Here is a 20,403-nt window from a genome sequence, read left to right as displayed (position 1 = left end):
AGGCAGGTAGCCTAGTAGTTAGAGTGTAGAGGAGGCTGGTAGACTAGTGGTTAGAGTGTAGAGGCGGCAGGGTAGCCTAGTGGTTAGAGGCGGCAGGTAGCCTGGTGGTTAGAGGAGGTAGGTAGCCTAGTGGTTAGAGTGTAGAGGAGGTAGGTAGCCTAGTGGTTAGAGTGTAGAGGAGGTAGGTAGCCTAGTGGTTAGAGTGTAGAGGCGGCAGGTAGCCTAGTGGTTAGAGGCGGCAGGTAGCCTAGTGGTTAGAGGAGGCAGGTAGCCTAGTGGTTAGAGGAGGCAGGTAGCCTAGTGGTTAGAGGAGGCAGGTAGCCTAGTGGTTAGAGGAGGCAGGTAGCCTAGTGGTTAGAGGAGGCAGGTAGCCTAGTGGTTAGAGGAGGCAGGTAGCCTAGTGGTTAGAGGAGGCAGGTAGCCTAGTGGTTAGAGGAGGCAGGTAGCCTAGTGGTTAGAGGAGGCAGGTAGCCTAGTGGTTAGAGGAGGCAGGTAGCCTAGTGGTTAGAGGAGGCAGGTAGCCTAGTGGTTAGAGTGTAGAGGAGGCAGGTAGACTAGTGGTTAGAGTGTAGAGGAGGCAGGTAGACTAGTGGTTAGAGTGTAGAGGCGGCAGGGTAGCCTAGTGGTTAGAGGAGGCGGGTAGCCTAGTGGTTAGAGTGTAGAGGAGGCGGGTAGCCTAGTGGTTAGAGTGTAGAGGAGGCGGGTAGCCTAGTGGTTAGAGTGTAGAGGAGGCGGGTAGCCTAGTGGTTAGAGTGTAGAGGCGGCGGGTAGCCTAGTGGTTAGAGTGTAGAGGCGGCGGGTAGCCTAGTGGTTAGAGTGTAGAGGCGGCGGGTAGCCTAGTGGTTAGAGTGTAGAGGCGGCGGGTAGCCTAGTGGTTAGAGTGTAGAGGCGGCGGGTAGCCTAGTGGTTAGAGTGTAGAGGCGGCGGGTAGCCTAGTGGTTAGAGTGTAGAGGCGGCGGGTAGCCTAGTGGTTAGAGTGTAGAGGCGGCGGGTAGCCTAGTGGTTAGAGTGTAGAGGCGGCGGGTAGCCTAGTGGTTAGAGTGTAGAGGCGGCGGGTAGCCTAGTGGTTAGAGTGTAGAGGCGGCGGGTAGCCTAGTGGTTAGAGTGTAGAGGCGGCGGGTAGCCTAGTGGTTAGAGTGTAGAGGCGGCGGGTAGCCTAGTGGTTAGAGTGTAGAGGCGGCGGGTAGCCTAGTGGTTAGAGTGTAGAGACGGCGGGTAGACTAGTGGTTAGAGGGGGTAGGTAGCCTAGTGGTTAGAGGAGGTAGGTAGCCTAGTGGTTAGAGGAGGTAGGTAGCCTAGTGGTTAGAGGAGGTAGGTAGCCTAGTGGTTAGAGGAGGTAGGTAGCCTAGTGGTTAGAGGAGGTAGGTAGCCTAGTGGTTAGAGGAGGTAGGTAGCCTAGTGGTTAGAGGAGGTAGGTAGCCTAGTGGTTAGAGGAGGTAGGTAGCCTAGTGGTTAGAGGAGGTAGGTAGCCTAGTGGTTAGAGGAGGTAGGTAGCCTAGTGGTTAGAGGAGGTAGGTAGCCTAGTGGTTAGAGGAGGTAGGTAGCCTAGTGGTTAGAGGAGGTAGGTAGCCTAGTGGTTAGAGGAGGTAGGTAGCCTAGTGGTTAGAGGAGGTAGGTAGCCTAGTGGTTAGAGGAGGTAGGTAGCCTAGTGGTTAGAGGAGGTAGGTAGCCTAGTGGTTAGAGGAGGTAGGTAGCCTAGTGGTTAGAGGAGGTAGGTAGCCTAGTGGTTAGAGGAGGTAGGTAGCCTAGTGGTTAGAGGGGGTAGGTAGCCTAGTGGTTAGAGGAGGTAGGTAGCCTAGTGGTTAGAGTGTAGAGGCGTTTCAGTCTACATCACTCCACCTACCGTAGGCCCTGTTTCAGTCTACATCACTCTACCTACCGTAGGCCCTGTTTGTCTACATCACTCCACCTACCGTAGGCCCTGTTTCAGTCTACATCACTCCACCTACCGTAGGCCCTGTTTCAGTCTACATCACTCCACCTACCGTAGGCCCTGTTTCAGTCTACGTCAACATTACTCCACCTACCGTAGGCCCTGTTTCAGTCTACTTCACTCCACCTACCGTAGGCCCTGTTTCAGTCTACATCACTCCACCTACCGTAGGCCCTGTTTCAGTCTACATCACTCCACCTACCGTAGGCCCTGTTTCAGTCTACATCACTCCACCTACCGTAGGCCCTGTTTCAGTCTACATCACTCCACCTACCGTAGGCCCTGTTTCAGTCTACATCACTCCACCTACCGTAGGCCCTGTTTCAGTCTACATTACTCCACCTACCGTAGGCCCTGTTTCAGTCTACATCACTCCACCTACCGTAGGCCCTGTTTCAGTCTACACCACTCCACCTACCGTAGGCCCTGTTTCAGTCTACATTACTCCACCTACTGTAGGCCCTGTTTCAGTCTACATTACTCCACCTACTGTAGGCCCTGTTTCAGTCTACGTCAACATTACTCCACCTACTGTAGGCCCTGTTTCAGTCTACATTACTCCACCTACTGTAGGCCCTGTTTCAGTCTACATCACTCCACCTACCGTAGGCCCTGTTTCAGTCTACATTACTCCACCTACTGTAGGCCCTGTTTCAGTCTACATTACTCCACCTACTGTAGGCCCTGTTTCAGTCTACGTCAACATTACTCCACCTACTGTAGGCCCTGTTTCAGTCTACATTACTCCACCTACTGTAGGCCCTGTTTCAGTCTACATCACTCCACCTACCGTAGGCCCTGTTTCAGTCTACATCACTCCACCTACCGTAGGCCCTGTTTCAGTCTACATCACTCCACCTACCGTAGGCCCTGTTTCAGTCTACATCACTCCACCTACCGTAGGCCCTGTTTCAGTCTACATCACTCCACCTACCGTAGGCCCTGTTTCAGTCTACATCACTCCACCTACCGTAGGCCCTGTTTCAGTCTACATTACTCCACCTACCGTAGGCCCTGTTTCAGTCTACATCACTCCACCTACCGTAGGCCCTGTTTCAGTCTACACCACTCCACCTACCGTAGGCCCTGTTTCAGTCTACATTACTCCACCTACTGTAGGCCCTGTTTCAGTCTACATTACTCCACCTACTGTAGGCCCTGTTTCAGTCTACATTACTCCACCTACTGTAGGCCCTGTTTCAGTCTACGTCAACATCACTCCACCTACCGTAGGCCCTGTTTCAGTCTACATCACTCTACCTACCGTAGGCCCTGTTTGTCTACATCACTCCACCTACCGTAGGCCCTGTTTCAGTCTACATCACTCCACCTACCGTAGGCCCTGTTTCAGTCTACATTACTCCACCTACTGTAGGCCCTGTTTCAGTCTACATTACTCCACCTACTGTAGGCCCTGTTTCAGTCTACGTCAACATCACTCCACCTACCGTAGGCCCTGTTTCAGTCTACATCACTCTACCTACCGTAGGCCCTGTTTGTCTACATCACTCCACCTACCGTAGGCCCTGTTTCAGTCTACATCACTCCACCTACCGTAGGCCCTGTTTCAGTCTACATCACTCCACCTACCGTAGGCCCTGTTTCAGTCTACGTCAACATTACTCCACCTACCGTAGGCCCTGTTTCAGTCTACATCACTCCACCTACCGTAGGCCCTGTTTCAGTCTACACCACTCCACCTACCGTAGGCCCTGTTTCAGTCTACATTACTCCACCTACTGTAGGCCCTGTTTCAGTCTACATTACTCCACCTACTGTAGGCCCTGTTTCAGTCTACATTACTCCACCTACTGTAGGCCCTGTTTCAGTCTACATTACTCCACCTACTGTAGGCCCTGTTTCAGTCTACATTACTCCACCTACTGTAGGCCCTGTTTCAGTCTACATCACTCCACCTACCGTAGGCCCTGTTTCAGTCTACATCACTCCACCTACCGTAGGCCCTGTTTCAGTCTACATCACTCCACCTACCGTAGGCCCTGTTTCAGTCTACACCACTCCACCTACCGTAGGCCCTGTTTCAGTCTACATTACTCCACCTACTGTAGGCCCTGTTTCAGTCTACATTACTCCACCTACTGTAGGCCCTGTTTCAGTCTACATTACTCCACCTACTGTAGGCCCTGTTTCAGTCTACGTCAACATTACTCCACCTACTGTAGGCCCTGTTTCAGTCTACATTACTCCACCTACTGTAGGCCCTGTTTCAGTCTACACCACTCCACCTACTGTAGGCCCTGTTTCAGTCTACATTACTCCACCTACTGTAGGCCCTATTTCAGTCTACACCACTCCACCTACTGTAGGCCCTGTTTCAGTCTACATCAACATTACTCCACCTACTGTATGCCCTGTTTCAGTCTACACCACTCCACCTACTGTAGGCCCTGTTTCAGTCCACCATAGGCCCATTTCAGTCTACACCACTCCACCTACTGTAGGCCCTGTTTCAGTCTACATCAACATTACTCCACCTACTGTATGCCCTGTTTCAGTCTACATTACTCCACCTACTGTAGGCCCTGTTTCAGTCTACATCAACATTACTCCACCTACTGTAGGCCCTGTTTCAGTCTACATCACTTTACCTACAAAAGCCCCTATTTCAGTTGTTTGTTTCACCTTTTTAGTAGCATCAAAATCATGAAGATGGACAGGACATGTTAGAGAAAAGGGATAAAGAACCGACCGAAAAGAAAGGGAGAAAGAAAGAAAGAAAAGAGAGAACTGTAACAGTTATCTTAATTCTCCACTAGATGGCGCACGGCTCAGTTATAACCTTTGTCCAGATCTCTGGCAGCCTGTTTGTGTGCCAGACACACAGTGCCCGTACAGGTTTGTGTGCGGGAGGGGGGTTTTCCATGGCGGGGCAGCCTCCAGTGTCCACATTGAGTTCTAGGGGGGGGGTAGAGAGAGATTCATCATGATCCGTCTGTTACAGCGTCCAGGTATGTGAATCAGTCGCTCTGTCGGTCTTGGATGTGCTCTCTTCCACTCCTCATTACGCAACGCAGACAGTGGTCCTATTTGTTTCTATAACATTGTATTACTTTTTTATTTTTTTTATTTTGAAGTATAAAGATTATAATACATAGAATACATTTGTGGAGTCTTTAAGAACAGAATATCCAAGTGATAAAAATTGTTTAGCGCGAAAAGAGACTTTACCACAAGCTTGTTGAAGAGACAACTGTCTAACTATCCAATGGAGTGCCTGTAATCCTCCTCAACTCCGTTTCAGCATTTACCGAGAATCTCTCTTTCTGTCAGGCTTTTTGTTCCCCTCTTTTTTATTACCGAATATCTCGAGATGCGGGTGTTCTTATTCGCTGCGACGGTATTTTTCGCGCACAAGCTCACCGGGTCCGGTGCCGGCTCCGAGTCCAGCTCCAAAAAGTGTTCCTCCCAGTGCGACGTGAGCGCGTGTCCTAGTCCGACCTGCCCCAGCGGGTATGTCCCAGACCGGTGCAACTGTTGCCTGGTGTGTTCCCGGGGCGAGGATGAACTCTGTGGCCGGAGAAACGACCTGCCGTGTGGGGAAGGCTTAGAGTGTAGGTCCCATAACGCTCCTAACAAAGGCCGGCCGGGGAAGCGGAGCTCCAAACGGAGGCTGTGTCAGTGTAAGATGGGGTATAAGGTGTGTGGTAGCGACGGGAAGACGTACGGGAACGTGTGTCGGTTGAAGGCTGCCAGCCGGAAAGCTCTTCAGAAGGAAAGGGAGGCCATCACCCAGGCACACAAGGGACCCTGTCCATCAGGTAAGGCCTAGCAGTTAGCCTATAGTCTAGCTCTCACCCAGGGCGTAACGTGTGGCCTGGGTGAGAGTACCATGGCAGCTCTAAGCTGTATTTGAAGAAGGCCCTGTGCATATGTAAAGCCCTGGGCCAGAGCTAGCATATACAGTGCATTGGGAAGGTATTCAGACACCTTTACTTTTTACACATTTTGTTACGTTACAGCCTTATTCTAAAATGGATTAAACTCTACACACAATACCATATAATAACAAAGCAAAAACAGACATTTTAAAAATTAGACATTTTTGCAAACTAATAAACTCGGCAAAGAAAAGTAACTTCCTCTCATTGTCACCTGCGTTTATTTTCAGTAAACTTAACATGTGTAAATATTTGTATGGACATAACAAGATTCAACAACTGAGACATAAACTGAACAAGTTCCACAGACATGTGACTAACAGAAATAGAATAATGTGCCCCTGAACAAAGGGGGGGATTCAAAATCAAAAGTAACAGTCAATATCTGGTGGCCACCAGCTGCATTAAGTACTGCAGTGCTCCTCCTCATGGACTGCACCAGATGGTGTGGCCACCAGCTGTATTAAGTACTGCAGTGCTCCTCCTCATGGACTGCACCAGATGGTGTGGCCACCAGCTGCATTAAGTACTGCAGTGCATCTCCTCCTCGTGGACTGCACCAGATGGTGTGGCCACCAGCTGCATTAAGTACTGCAGTGCATCTCCTCCTCGTGGACTGCACCAGATGGTGTGGCCACCAGCTGCATTAAGTACTGCAGTGCATCTCCTCCTCATGGACTGCACCAGATTTGTTGTTCTTGCTGTTACCCCACTCTTCCACCAAGGCACCTGCAAGTTCCTGGACATTTCTGGGGGGAGTGGCCCTAGCCCTCACCTTCCGATCCAACAGGTCCCAGACGTGCTCAATGGGATTGAGATCCGGGCTCTTTGCTGGCCATGGCAGAACACTGACATTCAAGCACAGAACGAGCAGTATGGCCGGTGGCATTGTCATGATGGAGGGTCATGTCAGGATGACCCTGCAGGAAGGGTACCACATGAGGGAGGAAATCAAATCAACACTCATTCCTTTGATGATCAACGCGAAGCCGACCATCACCCTTAGTGAGACAAAACCGCGCGACTCGTCAGGGAAGAGCACTTTTTGCCAGTGCTGTTTGGTACGGTGGTGGTGGTGATGTAGGCGACGTTGTTGCTGGTGATGTCTGGTGAGGACCTGCCTTTACAACAGGCCTACAAGCCCTCAGTCCAGCCTCTCTCAGCCTATTGCGGACAATCTGAGCACTGCTGGAGGGATTGTGCATTTCTGGTGTAACTTGGGCAGTTGTTGCCATCCTGTACCTGTCCCGCAGGTGTGATGTTCGGATGTACCGATCCTGTGCAGGTGTTGTTACACGTGGTTTGCCACTGCGAAGACGATCAGCTGTCCATCCTGTCTCCGTGGACCGCTGTCTTAGGCGTCTCACAGTACAGACATGCAATTTATTTTTCCCTGGCCACATCTGCAGTCATCATGCCTCCTTTCAGCATACCTAAGGCACGTTCACGAAGATGAGCAGGGACCCTGGGCATCTTTCTTTTGGTGTTTTTTAGATTCAGTAGAAAGGCCTCTTTAGTGTCCTAAGTTTTCATAACTGTGACCTTAATTGCCTTCCGTCTGTAAGCTGTTAGTGTCTTAACGACCGTTCCACAGGTGCATGTTCATTAATTGTTTATGGTTTTTGAACAAGCAGTGTTTATAATGAAGATCTGTGAAGTTATTTGGATTTTTACTAACTTTCTTTGAAAGGGTCCTGAAAAAGGGACGTTTTTTTTTGCTGAGTTTATTACATTTACGTAAGTATTCAGACCCTTTACTCAGTACTTTGTTGAAGAACCTTTGGCAGCGATTACATCCTCGAGTCTTCTTGGGTATGACACTACAAGCTTGGCACACCTGTATTTGGGGAGTTTCTCCCATTCTTCTCTGCAGATCATTCAAGATCTGTCAGGTTGGATGGGGAGCGTCACTGCACAGCTATTTTCAGTTCTCTCCAGAGATGTTCCATCGGGCTCTGGCTGATGTCAAGGACATTAGGAAACTTGTGTCAAGCCACTCCTGCATTGTCTTGGATGTGTGCTTAGAGTCGTTGTCCTGTTGGAAGGTGAACCTTTGCCCCAGTCTGAGGTCCTGAGTGCTCTGGAGCCGGTTTTCATCAAAGATCTCTCTGTACTTTGCTCTGTTCATCTTTCCCTCGATCCTGATTAGTCTCTCAGTCCTTTTGCTGAAAAAGATCCCTAAATCATGATGCTGCCACCACCATGCTTCACTGTAGTTATGGTGCCAGGTGTCCTCCAGACCTGACGCTTGGTTTCATCAGACCAGAGAATCTTGTTTCTCATGGTCTGAGAGTCCCTTAGGTGCCTTTTGACAAACTCCAGGTGGGCTGTCATGTGCCTTTTACTGAGGAGTGGCTTCTGTCTGGCCACTTTACCATAAAGAACTGGTTGGTGGAGTGCTGCAGAGATGGTTGTCCTTCTGGAAGGTTCTCCCATCTCCACAGAGGAACTCTGGAGCTCTGTCAGAGTGACCATCGGGTTCTTGGTCATCTCCCTGGCCAAGGCCCTTCTCCCCCGATTGCTCAGTTTGGTGTCTTGGTGTTTGAGTCTTAGTGGGTCAAAACTTCTTCCAATAAGTTATAACAATAAATTGGCCTAAAGTTAAAGAACTAATACAATGAATTAGCATAAAGTTAAAGAACTAATACAATAAACTAGTTATCCCAGTTATAGGACTATAACAATAAACTAGTCTACAGTTATAGGACTATAACAATAAACTAGTCTACAGTTATAGGACTATAACAATAAACTAGTCTACAGTTGTACTATAACAATAAACTAGTCTACAGTTATACTATAACAATAAACTAGTCTACAGTTATACTATAACAATAAACTAGTCTACAGTTATAGGACTATAACAATAAACTAGTCTACAGTTATAGGACTATAACAATAAACTAGTCTACAGTTATACTATAACAATAAACTAGTCTACAGTTATACTATAACAATAAACTAGTCTACAGTTATAGGACTATAACAATAAACTAGTCTACAGTTATAGGACTATAACAATAAACTAGTCTACAGTTATAGGACTATAACAATAAACTAGTCTACAGTTATAGGACTATAACAATAAACTAGTCTACAGTTATAGGACTATAACAATAAACTAGTCTACAGTTATACTATAACAATAAACTAGTCTACAGTTATACTATAACAATAAACTAGTCTACAGTTATAGGACTATTAACAATAAACTAGTCTACAGTTATAGGACTATAACAATAAACTAGTCTACAGTTATAGGACTATAACAATAAACTAGTCTACTGTTATACTATAACAATAAACTAGTCTACAGTTATACTATAACAATAAACTAGTCTACTGTTACAGGACTATAACAATAAACTAGTCTACAGTTATACTATAACAATAAACTAGTCTACAGTTATAGGACTATAACAATAAACTAGTCTACAGTTATACTATAACAATAAACTAGTCCACAGTTATAGGACTATAACAATAAACTAGTCTACAGTTATAGGACTATAACAATAAACTAGTCTACAGTTATACTATAACAATAAACTAGTCTACAGTTAAAGGACTATAACAATAAACTAGTCTACAGTTATACTATAACAATAAACTAGTCTACAGTTAAAGGACTATAACAATAAACTAGTCTACAGTTATACTATAACAATAAACTAGTCTACAGTTATAGGACTATAACAATAAACTAGTCTACAGTTATAGGACTATAACAATAAACTAGTCTACAGTTATACTATAACAATAAACTAGTCTACAGTTATACTATAACAATAAACTAGTCTACAGTTATAGGACTATAACAATAAACTAGTCTACAGTTATAGGACTATAACAATAAACTAGTCTACAGTTATAGGACTATAACAATAAACTAGTCTACAGTTATACTATAACAATAAACTAGTCTACAGTTATACTATAACAATAAACTAGTCTACAGTTATAGGACTATAACAATAAACTAGTCTACAGTTATACTATAACAATAAACTAGTCTACAGTTATAGGACTATAACAATAAACTAGTCTACAGTTATACTATAACAATAAACTAGTCTACAGTTATAGGACTATAACAATAAACTAGTCTACAGTTATACTATAACAATAAACTAGTCTACAGTGATAGGACTATAACAATAAACTAGTCTACAGTTATAGGACTATAACAATAAACTAGTCTACAGTTATACTATAACAATAAACTAGTCTACAGTTATACTATAACAATAAACTAGTCTACAGTTGTACTATAACAATAAACTAGTCTACAGTTAAAGGACTATAACAATAAACTAGTCTACAGTTATAGGACTATAACAATAAACTAGTCTACAGTTATACTATAACAATAAACTAGTCTACAGTTATAGGACTATAACAATAAACTAGTCTACAGTTATACTATAACAATAAACTAGTCTACAGTTATAGGACTATAACAATAAACTAGTCTACAGTTATACTATAACAATAAACTAGTCTACAGTTATACTATAACAATAAACTAGTCTACAGTTATACTATAACAATAAACTAGTCCACAGTTATAGGACTATAACAATAAACTAGTCTACAGTTGTACTATAACAATAAACTAGTCTACAGTTATACTATAACAATAAACTAGTCTACAGTTGTACTATAACAATAAACTAGTCTACTGTTATACTATAACAATAAACTAGTCTACTGTTATACTATAACAATAAACTAGTCTACAGTTATAGGACTATAACAATAAACTAGTCTACAGTTATAGGACTATAACAATAAACTAGTCTACAGTTATACTATAACAATAAACTAGTCTACAGTTATAGGACTATAACAATAAACTAGTCTACAGTTATACTATAACAATAAACTAGTCTACAGTTATAGGACTATTAACAATAAACTAGTCTACAGTTATAGGACTATAACAATAAACTAGTCTACAGTTATAGGACTATAACAATAAACTAGTCTACAGTTATACTATAACAATAAACTAGTCTACAGTTATACTATAACAATAAACTAGTCTACAGTTATAGGACTATTAACAATAAACTAGTCTACAGTTATAGGACTATAACAATAAACTAGTCTACAGTTATACTATAACAATAAACTAGTCTACAGTTATAGGACTATAACAATAAACTAGTCTACAGTTATAGGACTATAACAATAAACTAGTCTACAGTTATAGGACTATAACAATAAACTAGTCTACAGTTATACTATAACAATAAACTAGTCTACAGTTATACTATAACAATAAACTAGTCTACAGTTATAGGACTATAACAATAAACTAGTCTACAGTTATAGGACTATTAACAATAAACTAGTCTACAGTTATACTATAACAATAAATTAACCTTCAGTTAAAGGACTATAACAATAAATTAACCTTCAGTTAAAGGACTATAACAATAAATTAACCTTCAGTTAAAGGACTATAACAATAAATTAACCTTCAGTTAAAGGACTATAACAATAAATTAACCTTCAGTTAAAGGACTATAACAATAAATTAACCTTCAGTTAAAGGACTATAACAATAAATTAACCTTCAGTTAAAGGACTATAACAATAAATTAACCTTCAGTTAAAGGACTATAACAATAAACTAGTCTACAGTTAAAGGACTATAACAATAAACTAGTCTACAGTTATAGGACTATAACAATAAATTAACCTTCAGTTAAATGACTATAACAATAAACTAGTCTACAGTTAAAGGACTATAACAATAAATTAACCTTCAGTTAAAGGACTATAACAATAAATTAACCTTCAGTTAAAGGACTATAACAATAAATTAACCTTCAGTTAAAGGACTATAACAATAAACTAGTCTACAGTTATAGGACTATAACAATAAATTAACCTTCAGTTAAAGGACTATAACAATAAACTAGTCTACAGTTAAAGGACTATAACAATAAATTAACCTTCAGTTAAAGGACTATAACAATAAATTAACCTTCAGTTAAAGGACTATAACAATAAATTAACCTTCAGTTAAAGGAGTATAACAATAAATTAACCTTCAGTTAAAGGACTATAACAATAAATTAACCTTCAGTTATAGGACTATAACAATAAATTAACCTTCAGTTAAAGGACTATAACAATAAATTAACCTTCAGTTAAAGGACTATAACAATAAATTAACCTTCAGTTATAGGACTATAACAATAAATTAACCTTCAGTTAAAGGACTATAATAATAAATTAACCTTCAGTTAAAGGAGTATAACAATAAATTAACCTTCAGTTAAAGGACTATAACAATAAATTAACCTTCAGTTATAGGACTATAACAATAAATTAACCTTCAGTTAAAGGACTATAACAATAAATTAACCTTCAGTTAAAGGACTATAACAAACTAGTCTACAGTTATAGGACTATAACAATAAATTAACCTTCAGTTAAAGGACTATAACAATAAACTAGTCCACAGTTAAAGGACTATAACAATAAATTAACCTTCAGTTAAAGGACTATAACAATAAATTAACCTTCAGTTAAAGGACTATAACAATAAATTAACCTTCAGTTAAAGGACTATAACAATAAATTAACCTTCAGTTAAAGGACTATAACAATAAATTAACCTTCAGTTAAAGGACTATAACAATAAATTAACCTTCAGTTAAAGGACTATAACAATAAATTAACCCTCAGTTAAAGGACTATATCAATAAATTAACCCTCAGTTAAAGGACTATAACAATAAATTAGGCGTATTGTTTTTGCCCTATTAAAACCCAATCTTCCCATGTCATTTATTTCTCCTATGGATTCTGGCCCAATCAGAACTGTTGTTTGTTAGCCTAATCAAGTATAGCCTATCACAGCCCTACAGTCATTACCAGAGCTGAGTTTTGAATGTTCAACATTGGTTTTCTGAAGTTGTAGGCTATTTGCTTATGAGATTGCCTTTTATAGAGACCTATTTTTGAGATGACTTATCAGACAACCATGTGGTAATATTGTGTTCCGTATTCCACCATGGAATGTAGAAGTAAGGTTCTAATGAGGAGGGCTGTGAATAATGGGTTCCAACGGTTCTGCTGAGCCACTTCTTCTGTGGTTTCTGTTAGGAGAGAAATGCCATGGCAGTGAATCACCTTTCACTCATTTCCTTTGTATGCAGAGTGACTACAACAACAACAATATTCACTCTCTACTCCTCCTCTTCTCTCCTACTGTTCCTCTTCCTCTTCCTCCTCCTCCTCTTCTCTCCTACTGTTCCTCTTCCTCTTCCTCCTCTTCTTCCTCATCTCTTTTCCTTTGTATGCAGAGTGACTACAACAACAACAATATTCACTCTCTATTCTTCCTCTTCTCTCCTACTGTTCCTCTTCCTCCTCCTCCTCCTCCTCCTCCTCCTCCTCCTCCTCCTCCTCCTCCTCTTCTTCCTCCTCCTCCTCCTCTTCTCTCCTACTGTTCCTCTTCCTCCTCCTCCTCTTCTCTCCTACTGTTCCTCTTCCTCCTCCTCCTCTTCTCTCATACTGTTCCTCTTCCTCCTCTTCCTCTTCTCTCCTACTGTTCCTCTTCCTCTTCCTCCTCCTCCTCTTCTCTCCTACTGTTCCTCTTCCTCTTCCTCCTCTTCTTCCTCATCTCTTTTCCTTTGTATGCAGAGTGACTACAACAACAACAATATTCACTCTCTATTCTTCCTCTTCTCTCCTACTGTTCCTCTTCCTCCTCCTCCTCCTCCTCCTCCTCCTCTTCTTCCTCCTCCTCTTCTCTCCTACTGTTCCTCTTCCTCCTCCTCCTCCTCTTCTCTCCTACTGTTCCTCTTCCTCCTCCTCCTCTTCTCTCCTACTGTTCCTCTTCCTCCTCCTCCTCTTCTCTCCTACTGTTCCTCTTCCTCCTCCTCCTCCTCCTCTTCTCTCCTACTGTTCCTCTTCCTCCTCCTCCTCTTCTCTCCTACTGTTCCTCTTCCTCCTCCTCCTCTTCTCTCCTACTGTTCCTCTTCCTCCTCCTCCTCTTCTCTCCTACTGTTCCTCTTCCTCTTCCTCCTCTTCTTCCTCATCTCTTTTCCTTTGTATGTAGAGTGACTACAACAACAACAATATTCACTCTCTACTCCTCCTCTTCTCTCCTACTGTTCCTCTTCCTCTTCCTCCTCCTCCTCTTCTCTCCTACTGTTCCTCTTCCTCCTCTTCTTCCTCCTTTGTATGCAGAGTGACTACAACAACAACAATATTCACTCTACTCCTCCTCTTCTCTCCTACTGTTCCTCTTCCTCTTCCTCCTCTTCTCTCCTACTGTTCCTCTTCCTCCTCCTCCTCTTCTCTCCTACTGTTCCTCTTCCTCCTCCTCCTCTTCTCTCCTACTGTTCCTCTTCCTCTTCCTCCTCCTCCTCTTCTCTCCTACTGTTCCTCTTCCTCTTCCTCCTCCTCCTCTTCTCTCCTACTGTTCCTCTTCCTCTTCCTCCTCTTCTTCCTCATCTCTTTTCCTTTGTATGCAGAGTGACTACAACAACAACAATATTCACTCTCTATTCTTCCTCTTCTCTCCTACTGTTCCTCTTCCTCCTCCTCCTCCTCCTCCTCCTCCTCTTCCTCCTCTTCTTCCTCCTCCTCTTCTCTCCTACTGTTCCTCTTCCTCCTCCTCCTCCTCTTCTCTCCTACTGTTCCTCTTCCTCCTCCTCCTCTTCTCTCCTACTGTTCCTCTTCCTCCTCATCTCTTTTCCTCCTCCTCTTCTCTCCTACTGTTCCTCTTCCTCCTCCTCCTCTTCTCTCCTACTGTTCCTCTTCCTCCTCCTCCTCTTCTCTCCTACTGTTCCTCTTCCTCTTCCTCCTCTTCTCTCCTACTGTTCCTCTTCCTCTTCCTCCTCTTCTTCCTCATCTCTTTTCCTTTGTATGTAGAGTGACTACAACAACAACAATATTCACTCTCTACTCCTCCTCTTCTCTCCTACTGTTCCTCTTCCTCTTCCTCCTCCTCTTCTCTCCTACTGTTCCTCTTCCTCCTCCTCCTCTTCTCTCCTACTGTTCCTCTTCCTCCTCCTCCTCCTCCTCTTCTCTCCTACTGTTCCTCTTCCTCCTCCTCCTCTTCTCTCCTACTGTTCCTCTTCCTCCTCCTCCTCTTCTCTCCTACTGTTCCTCTTCCTCCTCCTCCTCTTCTCTCCTACTGTTCCTCTTCCTCTTCCTCCTCTTCTCTCCTACTGTTCCTCTTCCTCTTCCTCCTCTTCTTCCTCATCTCTTTTCCTTTGTATGTAGAGTGACTACAACAACAACAATATTCACTCTCTACTCCTCCTCTTCTCTCCTACTGTTCCTCTTCCTCCTCCTCCTCCTCCTCTTCTCTCCTACTGTTCCTCTTCCTCCTCCTCCTCTTCTCTCCTACTGTTCCTCTTCCTCCTCCTCCTCTTCTCTCCTACTGTTCCTCTTCCTCTTCCTCCTCTTCTCTCCTACTGTTCCTCTTCCTCTTCCTCCTCTTCTTCCTCATCTCTTTTCCTCCTCTTTGTATCTCTTTTTTTGTAGAGTGACTACAACAACAACAATATTCACTCTCTATTCTTCCTCTTCTCTCCTACTGTTCCTCTTCCTCCTCCTCCTCCTCTTCTCTCCTACTGTTCCTCTTCCTCCTCCTCCTCTTCTCTCCTACTGTTCCTCTTCCTCCTCCTCCTCCTCCTCTTCTCTCCTACTGTTCCTCTTCCTCCTCCTCCTCTTCTCTCCTACTGTTCCTCTTCCTCCTCCTCCTCCTCTTCTCTCCTACTGTTCCTCTTCCTCCTCCTCCTCTTCTCTCCTACTGTTCCTCTTCCTCCTCCTCCTCTTCTCTCCTACTGTTCCTCTTCCTCCTCCTCCTCTTCTCTCCTACTGTTCCTCTTCCTCTTCCTCCTCTTCTTCCTCATCTCTTTTCCTTTGTATGTAGAGTGACTACAACAACAACAATATTCACTCTACTCCTCCTCTTCTCTCCTACTGTTCCTCTTCCTCTTCCTCCTCTTCTCTCCTACTGTTCCTCTTCCTCCTCCTCCTCTTCTCTCCTACTGTTCCTCTTCCTCCTCTTCTTCCTCCTTTGTATGCAGAGTGACTACAACAACAACAATATTCACTCTACTCCTCCTCTTCTCTCCTACTGTTCCTCTTCCTCTTCCTCCTCTTCTCTCCTACTGTTCCTCTTCCTCCTCCTCCTCTTCTCTCCTACTGTTCCTCTTCCTCCTCCTCCTCTTCTCTCCTACTGTTCCTCTTCCTCTTCCTCCTCCTCCTCTTCTCTCCTACTGTTCCTCTTCCTCTTCCTCCTCCTCCTCTTCTCTCCTACTGTTCCTCTTCCTCCTCCTCCTCTTCTTCCTCATCTCTTTTCCTTTGTATGCAGAGTGACTACAACAACAACAATATTCACTCTCTATTCTTCCTCTTCTCTCCTACTGTTCCTCTTCCTCCTCCTCCTCCTCCTCCTCCTCCTCTTCTTCTTCTTCTTCCTCCTCCTCCTCCTCTTCTCTCCTACTGTTCCTCTTCCTCCTCCTCCTCCTCTTCTCTCCTACTGTTCCTCTTCCTCCTCCTCCTCCTCTTCTCTCCTACTGTTCCTCTTCCTCCTCCTCCTCTTCTCTCCTACTGTTCCTCTTCCTCCTCCTCCTCTCTTCTCTCCTACTGTTCCTCTTCCTCCTCCTCCTCTTCTCTCCTACTGTTCCTCTTCCTCCTCCTCCTCTTCTCTCCTACTGTTCCTCTTCCTCTTCCTCCTCTTCTTCCTCATCTCTTTTCCTTTGTATGTAGAGTGACTACAACAACAACAATATTCACTCTCTACTCCTCCTCTTCTCTCCTACTGTTCCTCTTCCTCTTCCTCCTCTTCTCTCCTACTGTTCCTCTTCCTCCTCCTCCTCTTCTCTCCTACTGTTCCTCTTCCTCCTCTTCTCTTCCTCCTTTGTATGCAGAGTGACTACAACAACAACAATATTCACTCTACTCCTCCTCTTCTCTTCCTACTGTTCCTCTTCTGTTCCTCTTCCTCCTCTTCTCTCCTACTGTTCCTCTTCCTCCTCCTCCTCTTCTCTCCTACTGTTCCTCTTCCTCCTCCTCCTCTTCTCTCCTACTGTTCCTCTTCCTCTTCCTCCTGTTCCTCCTCTCCTCTCTCCTACTGTTCCTCTTCCTCTTCCTCCTCTTCTCTCCTACTGTTCCTCTTCCTCTTCCTCCTCTTCTTCCTCATCTCTTTTTCCTTTGTATGTAGGTGACTACAACAACAACAACAATATTCACTCTCTCTCCTCCTCTTCTCTCCTCCTCCTCTTCTTCCTCTTCCTCCTCCTCCTCTTCTCTCCTACTGTTCCTCTTCCTCCTTCTCTCCTCCTCTTCTTCCTCATCTCATTTCCTTTGTATGCAGAGTGACTACAACAACAACAACAATATTCACTCTCTACTCCTACTGTTCCTCTTCCTCTTCCTCCTCCTCCTCTTCTCTCCTACTGTTCCTCTTCCTCCTCCTCCTCTTCTCTCCTACTGTTCCTCTTCCTCCTCTTCTTCCTCATCTCTTTTCCTTTGTATGCAGAGTGACTACAACAACAACAATATTCACTCTACTCCTCCTCTTCTCTCCTACTGTTCCTCTTCCTCTTCCTCCTCTTCTCTCCTACTGTTCCTCTTCCTCCTCCTCCTCTTCTCTCCTACTGTTCCTCTTCCTCTTCCTCCTCCTCCTCTTCTCTCCTACTGTTCCTCTTCCTCTTCCTCCTCTTCTCTCCTACTGTTCCTCTTTCTCCTCCTCCTCCTCTTCTTCCTCATCTCATTTCCTTTGTATGCAGAGTGACTACAACAACAACAATATTCACTCTACTCCTCCTCTTCTCTCCTACTGTTCCTCTTCCTCTTCCTCCTCTTCTCTCCTACTGTTCCTCTTCCTCTTCCTCCTCTTCTCTCCTACTGTTCCTCTTCCTCTTCCTCCTCCTCCTCTTCTCTCCTACTGTTCCTCTTCCTCCTCCTCCTCTTCTCTCCTACTGTTCCTCTTCCTCCTCCTCCTCTTCTCTCCTACTGTTCCTCTTTCTCCTCCTCCTCCTCTTCTTCCTCGTCTATTTTCCTTTGTATGCAGAGTGACTACAACAACAACAATATTCACTCTCTATTCTTCCTCTTCTCTCCTACTGTTCGTCTTCCTCTTCCTCCTCCTCCTCTTCTCTTTTCCTTTGTATGCAGAGTTACTACAACAACAACAACAATATTCACTCTCTACTCCTCCTCTTCTCTCCTACTGTTCCTCTTCCTCCTCCTCCTCTTCTCTTCTTCCTCCTCCTCCTCCCCCTCCGCTTTTCTCCTCTTCTCTCCTCCTTCTCTCCTTCTCCTCTTCCCTCCTCCTCCTCCTCCTCTTCTCTCCTACTGTTCCTCCCCCTCCTCTTCTCTCCTACTGTTCCTCCTCCTCCCCCACCTCTTCTCTCCTCCTCCTCCTCCCCCTCCTCTTCCTCTCTCCTCCTCCCCCACCTCTTCTCTCCTCCTCCTCCTCCCCCACCTCTTCTCTCCTCCTCCTCCTCCTCCCACCTCTCTTCCCTCCTCCTCCTCCTCCTCCTCTTCTCTCCTACTGTTCCTCCTCCTCCTCCTCCTCTTCTCTCCTACTGTTCCTCCTCCTCCCCCACCTCTTCTCTCCTCCTCCTCCCCACCTCTTCTCTCCTCCTCCTCCTCCTCCCCCACCTCTTCCTCTCCTCCTCCTTTCCTCCTCCCCTCCCCCACCTCTCCTCCTCCTCCTCCCCCACCTCTTCTCTCCTTTTCCTCCTCCTCCCCCACCTCTCTCTCCTCCTCCTCCTCCCCCACCTCTTCTCTCCTCCTCCTCCTCCTCCCCTCACCTCTTCTCTCCTCCTCCTCCCCCCACCTCTTCTCTCCTCCTCCTCCTCCCCCACCTTCTCTCCTCCTCCTCCTCCTCCCCACCTCTTCTCTCCTCCTCCTCCTCCCCCACCTCTTCTCTCCTCCTCCTCAGCCCTTCCCTTCCTCCTCCATTCCGATCCCACCAGTCTAAATCTAACTCTAGCATTCCATTTTGAAACATTCTAATTCAAACATTCTACACCATACTCAAACATTCCATTTCAACATCTAACAATATTCCATTCTAAACCCTGTTACTACAAGGTTGTGCTAGTTGTGAGTGTGACCGAGTGTTGTAGAGTGTAGAGGTGTTGTTTCTGTGTTAACAGGATGGGTTCTTGTTGCCAGTATAGGTTCTGCTCCTGGCCATCCCAACAGCCCCAGATACAAGTTCAACTTCATAGCTGACGTGGTGGAAAAGATGGCTCCTGCTGTGGTTCACATAGAGCTCTTCCTCAGGTCACTGCCTGTGTGTGTGCCTGTGTGTGTGCCTGTGTGTGTGTGCCTGTGTGTGTGTGCCTGTGTGTGTGTGCCTGTGTGTGTGCCTGTGTGTGTGTGCCTGTGTGTGTGTGTGTGTGTGTGTGTGTGTGTGTATTGAGGTGTGTGTGTGTGTGTGTGTGTGCACTCTTAGAAGAAAGGGTTCCAAAAGGGTTCTTTGGCTGTCCCTTTAGGAGAACCCTTTGTTGGTTCCAGGTAGAACTATTTTGGGTTCCAGGAAGAACCCTCTGTGGAAAGGGTTTTACATGGAACCCAAAAGGGTTCTGCCTGTAACACACACACACACACACACACACACACGGTTCTCCTCCTCCTATGGGAACACACACACACTGTTCTCCTCCTCCTATGGGAACACACACTGTTCTCCTCCTCCTATGGGAACACACACACACTGTTCACCTCCTCCTATGGGAACACACACTGTTCTCCTCCTCCTAGGGGAACACACACACACTGTTCTCCTCCTCCTATGGGAACACACACACTGTTCTCCTCCTCCTATGGGAACACACACACTGTTCTCCTCCTCCTATGGGAACACACACACTGTTCTTCTCCTCCTATGGGAACACACACACACTATTTCTCCTCCTCCTCCCTATGGGAACACACACACTGTTCTCCTCCTCCTATGGGAACACACACACTGTTCTCTCCTCCTCCTATGGGAACACACACTGTTCTCCTCCTCCTATGGGAACACACACACTGTTCCTCCCCCTCCTCTTCTCTCCTATGGGAACACACACACACTGTTCTCTTCCTCCTCCTATGGGAACACACACACACTGTTCTCCTCCTCCTATGGGAACACACACACACTGTTCTCCTCTCTCCTATGGGAACACACACACACTGTTCTCCTCCTCCTATGGGAACACACACACTGTTCTCTCTCCTCCTATGGGAACACACACACTGTTCTCTCCTCCTCCTATGGGAAAACACACACTCCTCCTCCTCCTCCTATGGGAACACACACACACACACACTGTCCTCACCTCCTATGGGAACACACACACACACTGTTCTCTCCCTTCCTCCTCTCCTCCTATGGGAACACACACACACTGTCTCCTCCTCCTATGGGAACACACACACTGTTCTCCTCCTCCTATGGGAACACACACACACTGTTCTCCTCCTCCTATGGGAACACACACACACTGTTCACCTCCTCCTATGGGAACACACTCCTCCTCTCCCTCCTCCTATGGGAACACACACACACACTGTTCACCTCCTCCTGGGA

At 45.0% G+C, this 20,403-nt stretch overlaps 1 protein-coding gene across 1 annotated transcript in view; it reads left to right on the top strand.

Annotated features, from left to right (window-relative positions):
• The first annotated feature begins 4,939 nt into the window (after positions 1-4,939).
• LOC135568455 (serine protease HTRA3-like) overlaps positions 4,940-20,403 on the top strand; it is a 30,810-nt gene continuing 15,346 nt past the window's right edge. The window contains exons 1-2 of the mRNA XM_065015238.1: positions 4,940-5,712; positions 19,004-19,109. Of these exons, the coding sequence (XP_064871310.1) occupies positions 5,265-5,712; positions 19,004-19,109 (554 nt within the window). The 5' untranslated portion in view covers positions 4,940-5,264. The remainder of the gene's footprint in view (positions 5,713-19,003; positions 19,110-20,403) is intronic.

The sequence above is a fragment of the Oncorhynchus nerka genome, unplaced genomic scaffold (genome assembly GCF_034236695.1).
Source record: "Oncorhynchus nerka isolate Pitt River unplaced genomic scaffold, Oner_Uvic_2.0 unplaced_scaffold_1585, whole genome shotgun sequence".
Classification (NCBI taxonomy): domain Eukaryota; kingdom Metazoa; phylum Chordata; class Actinopteri; order Salmoniformes; family Salmonidae; genus Oncorhynchus; species Oncorhynchus nerka.
This window is presented reverse-complemented; position numbering and strand designations above follow the sequence as displayed.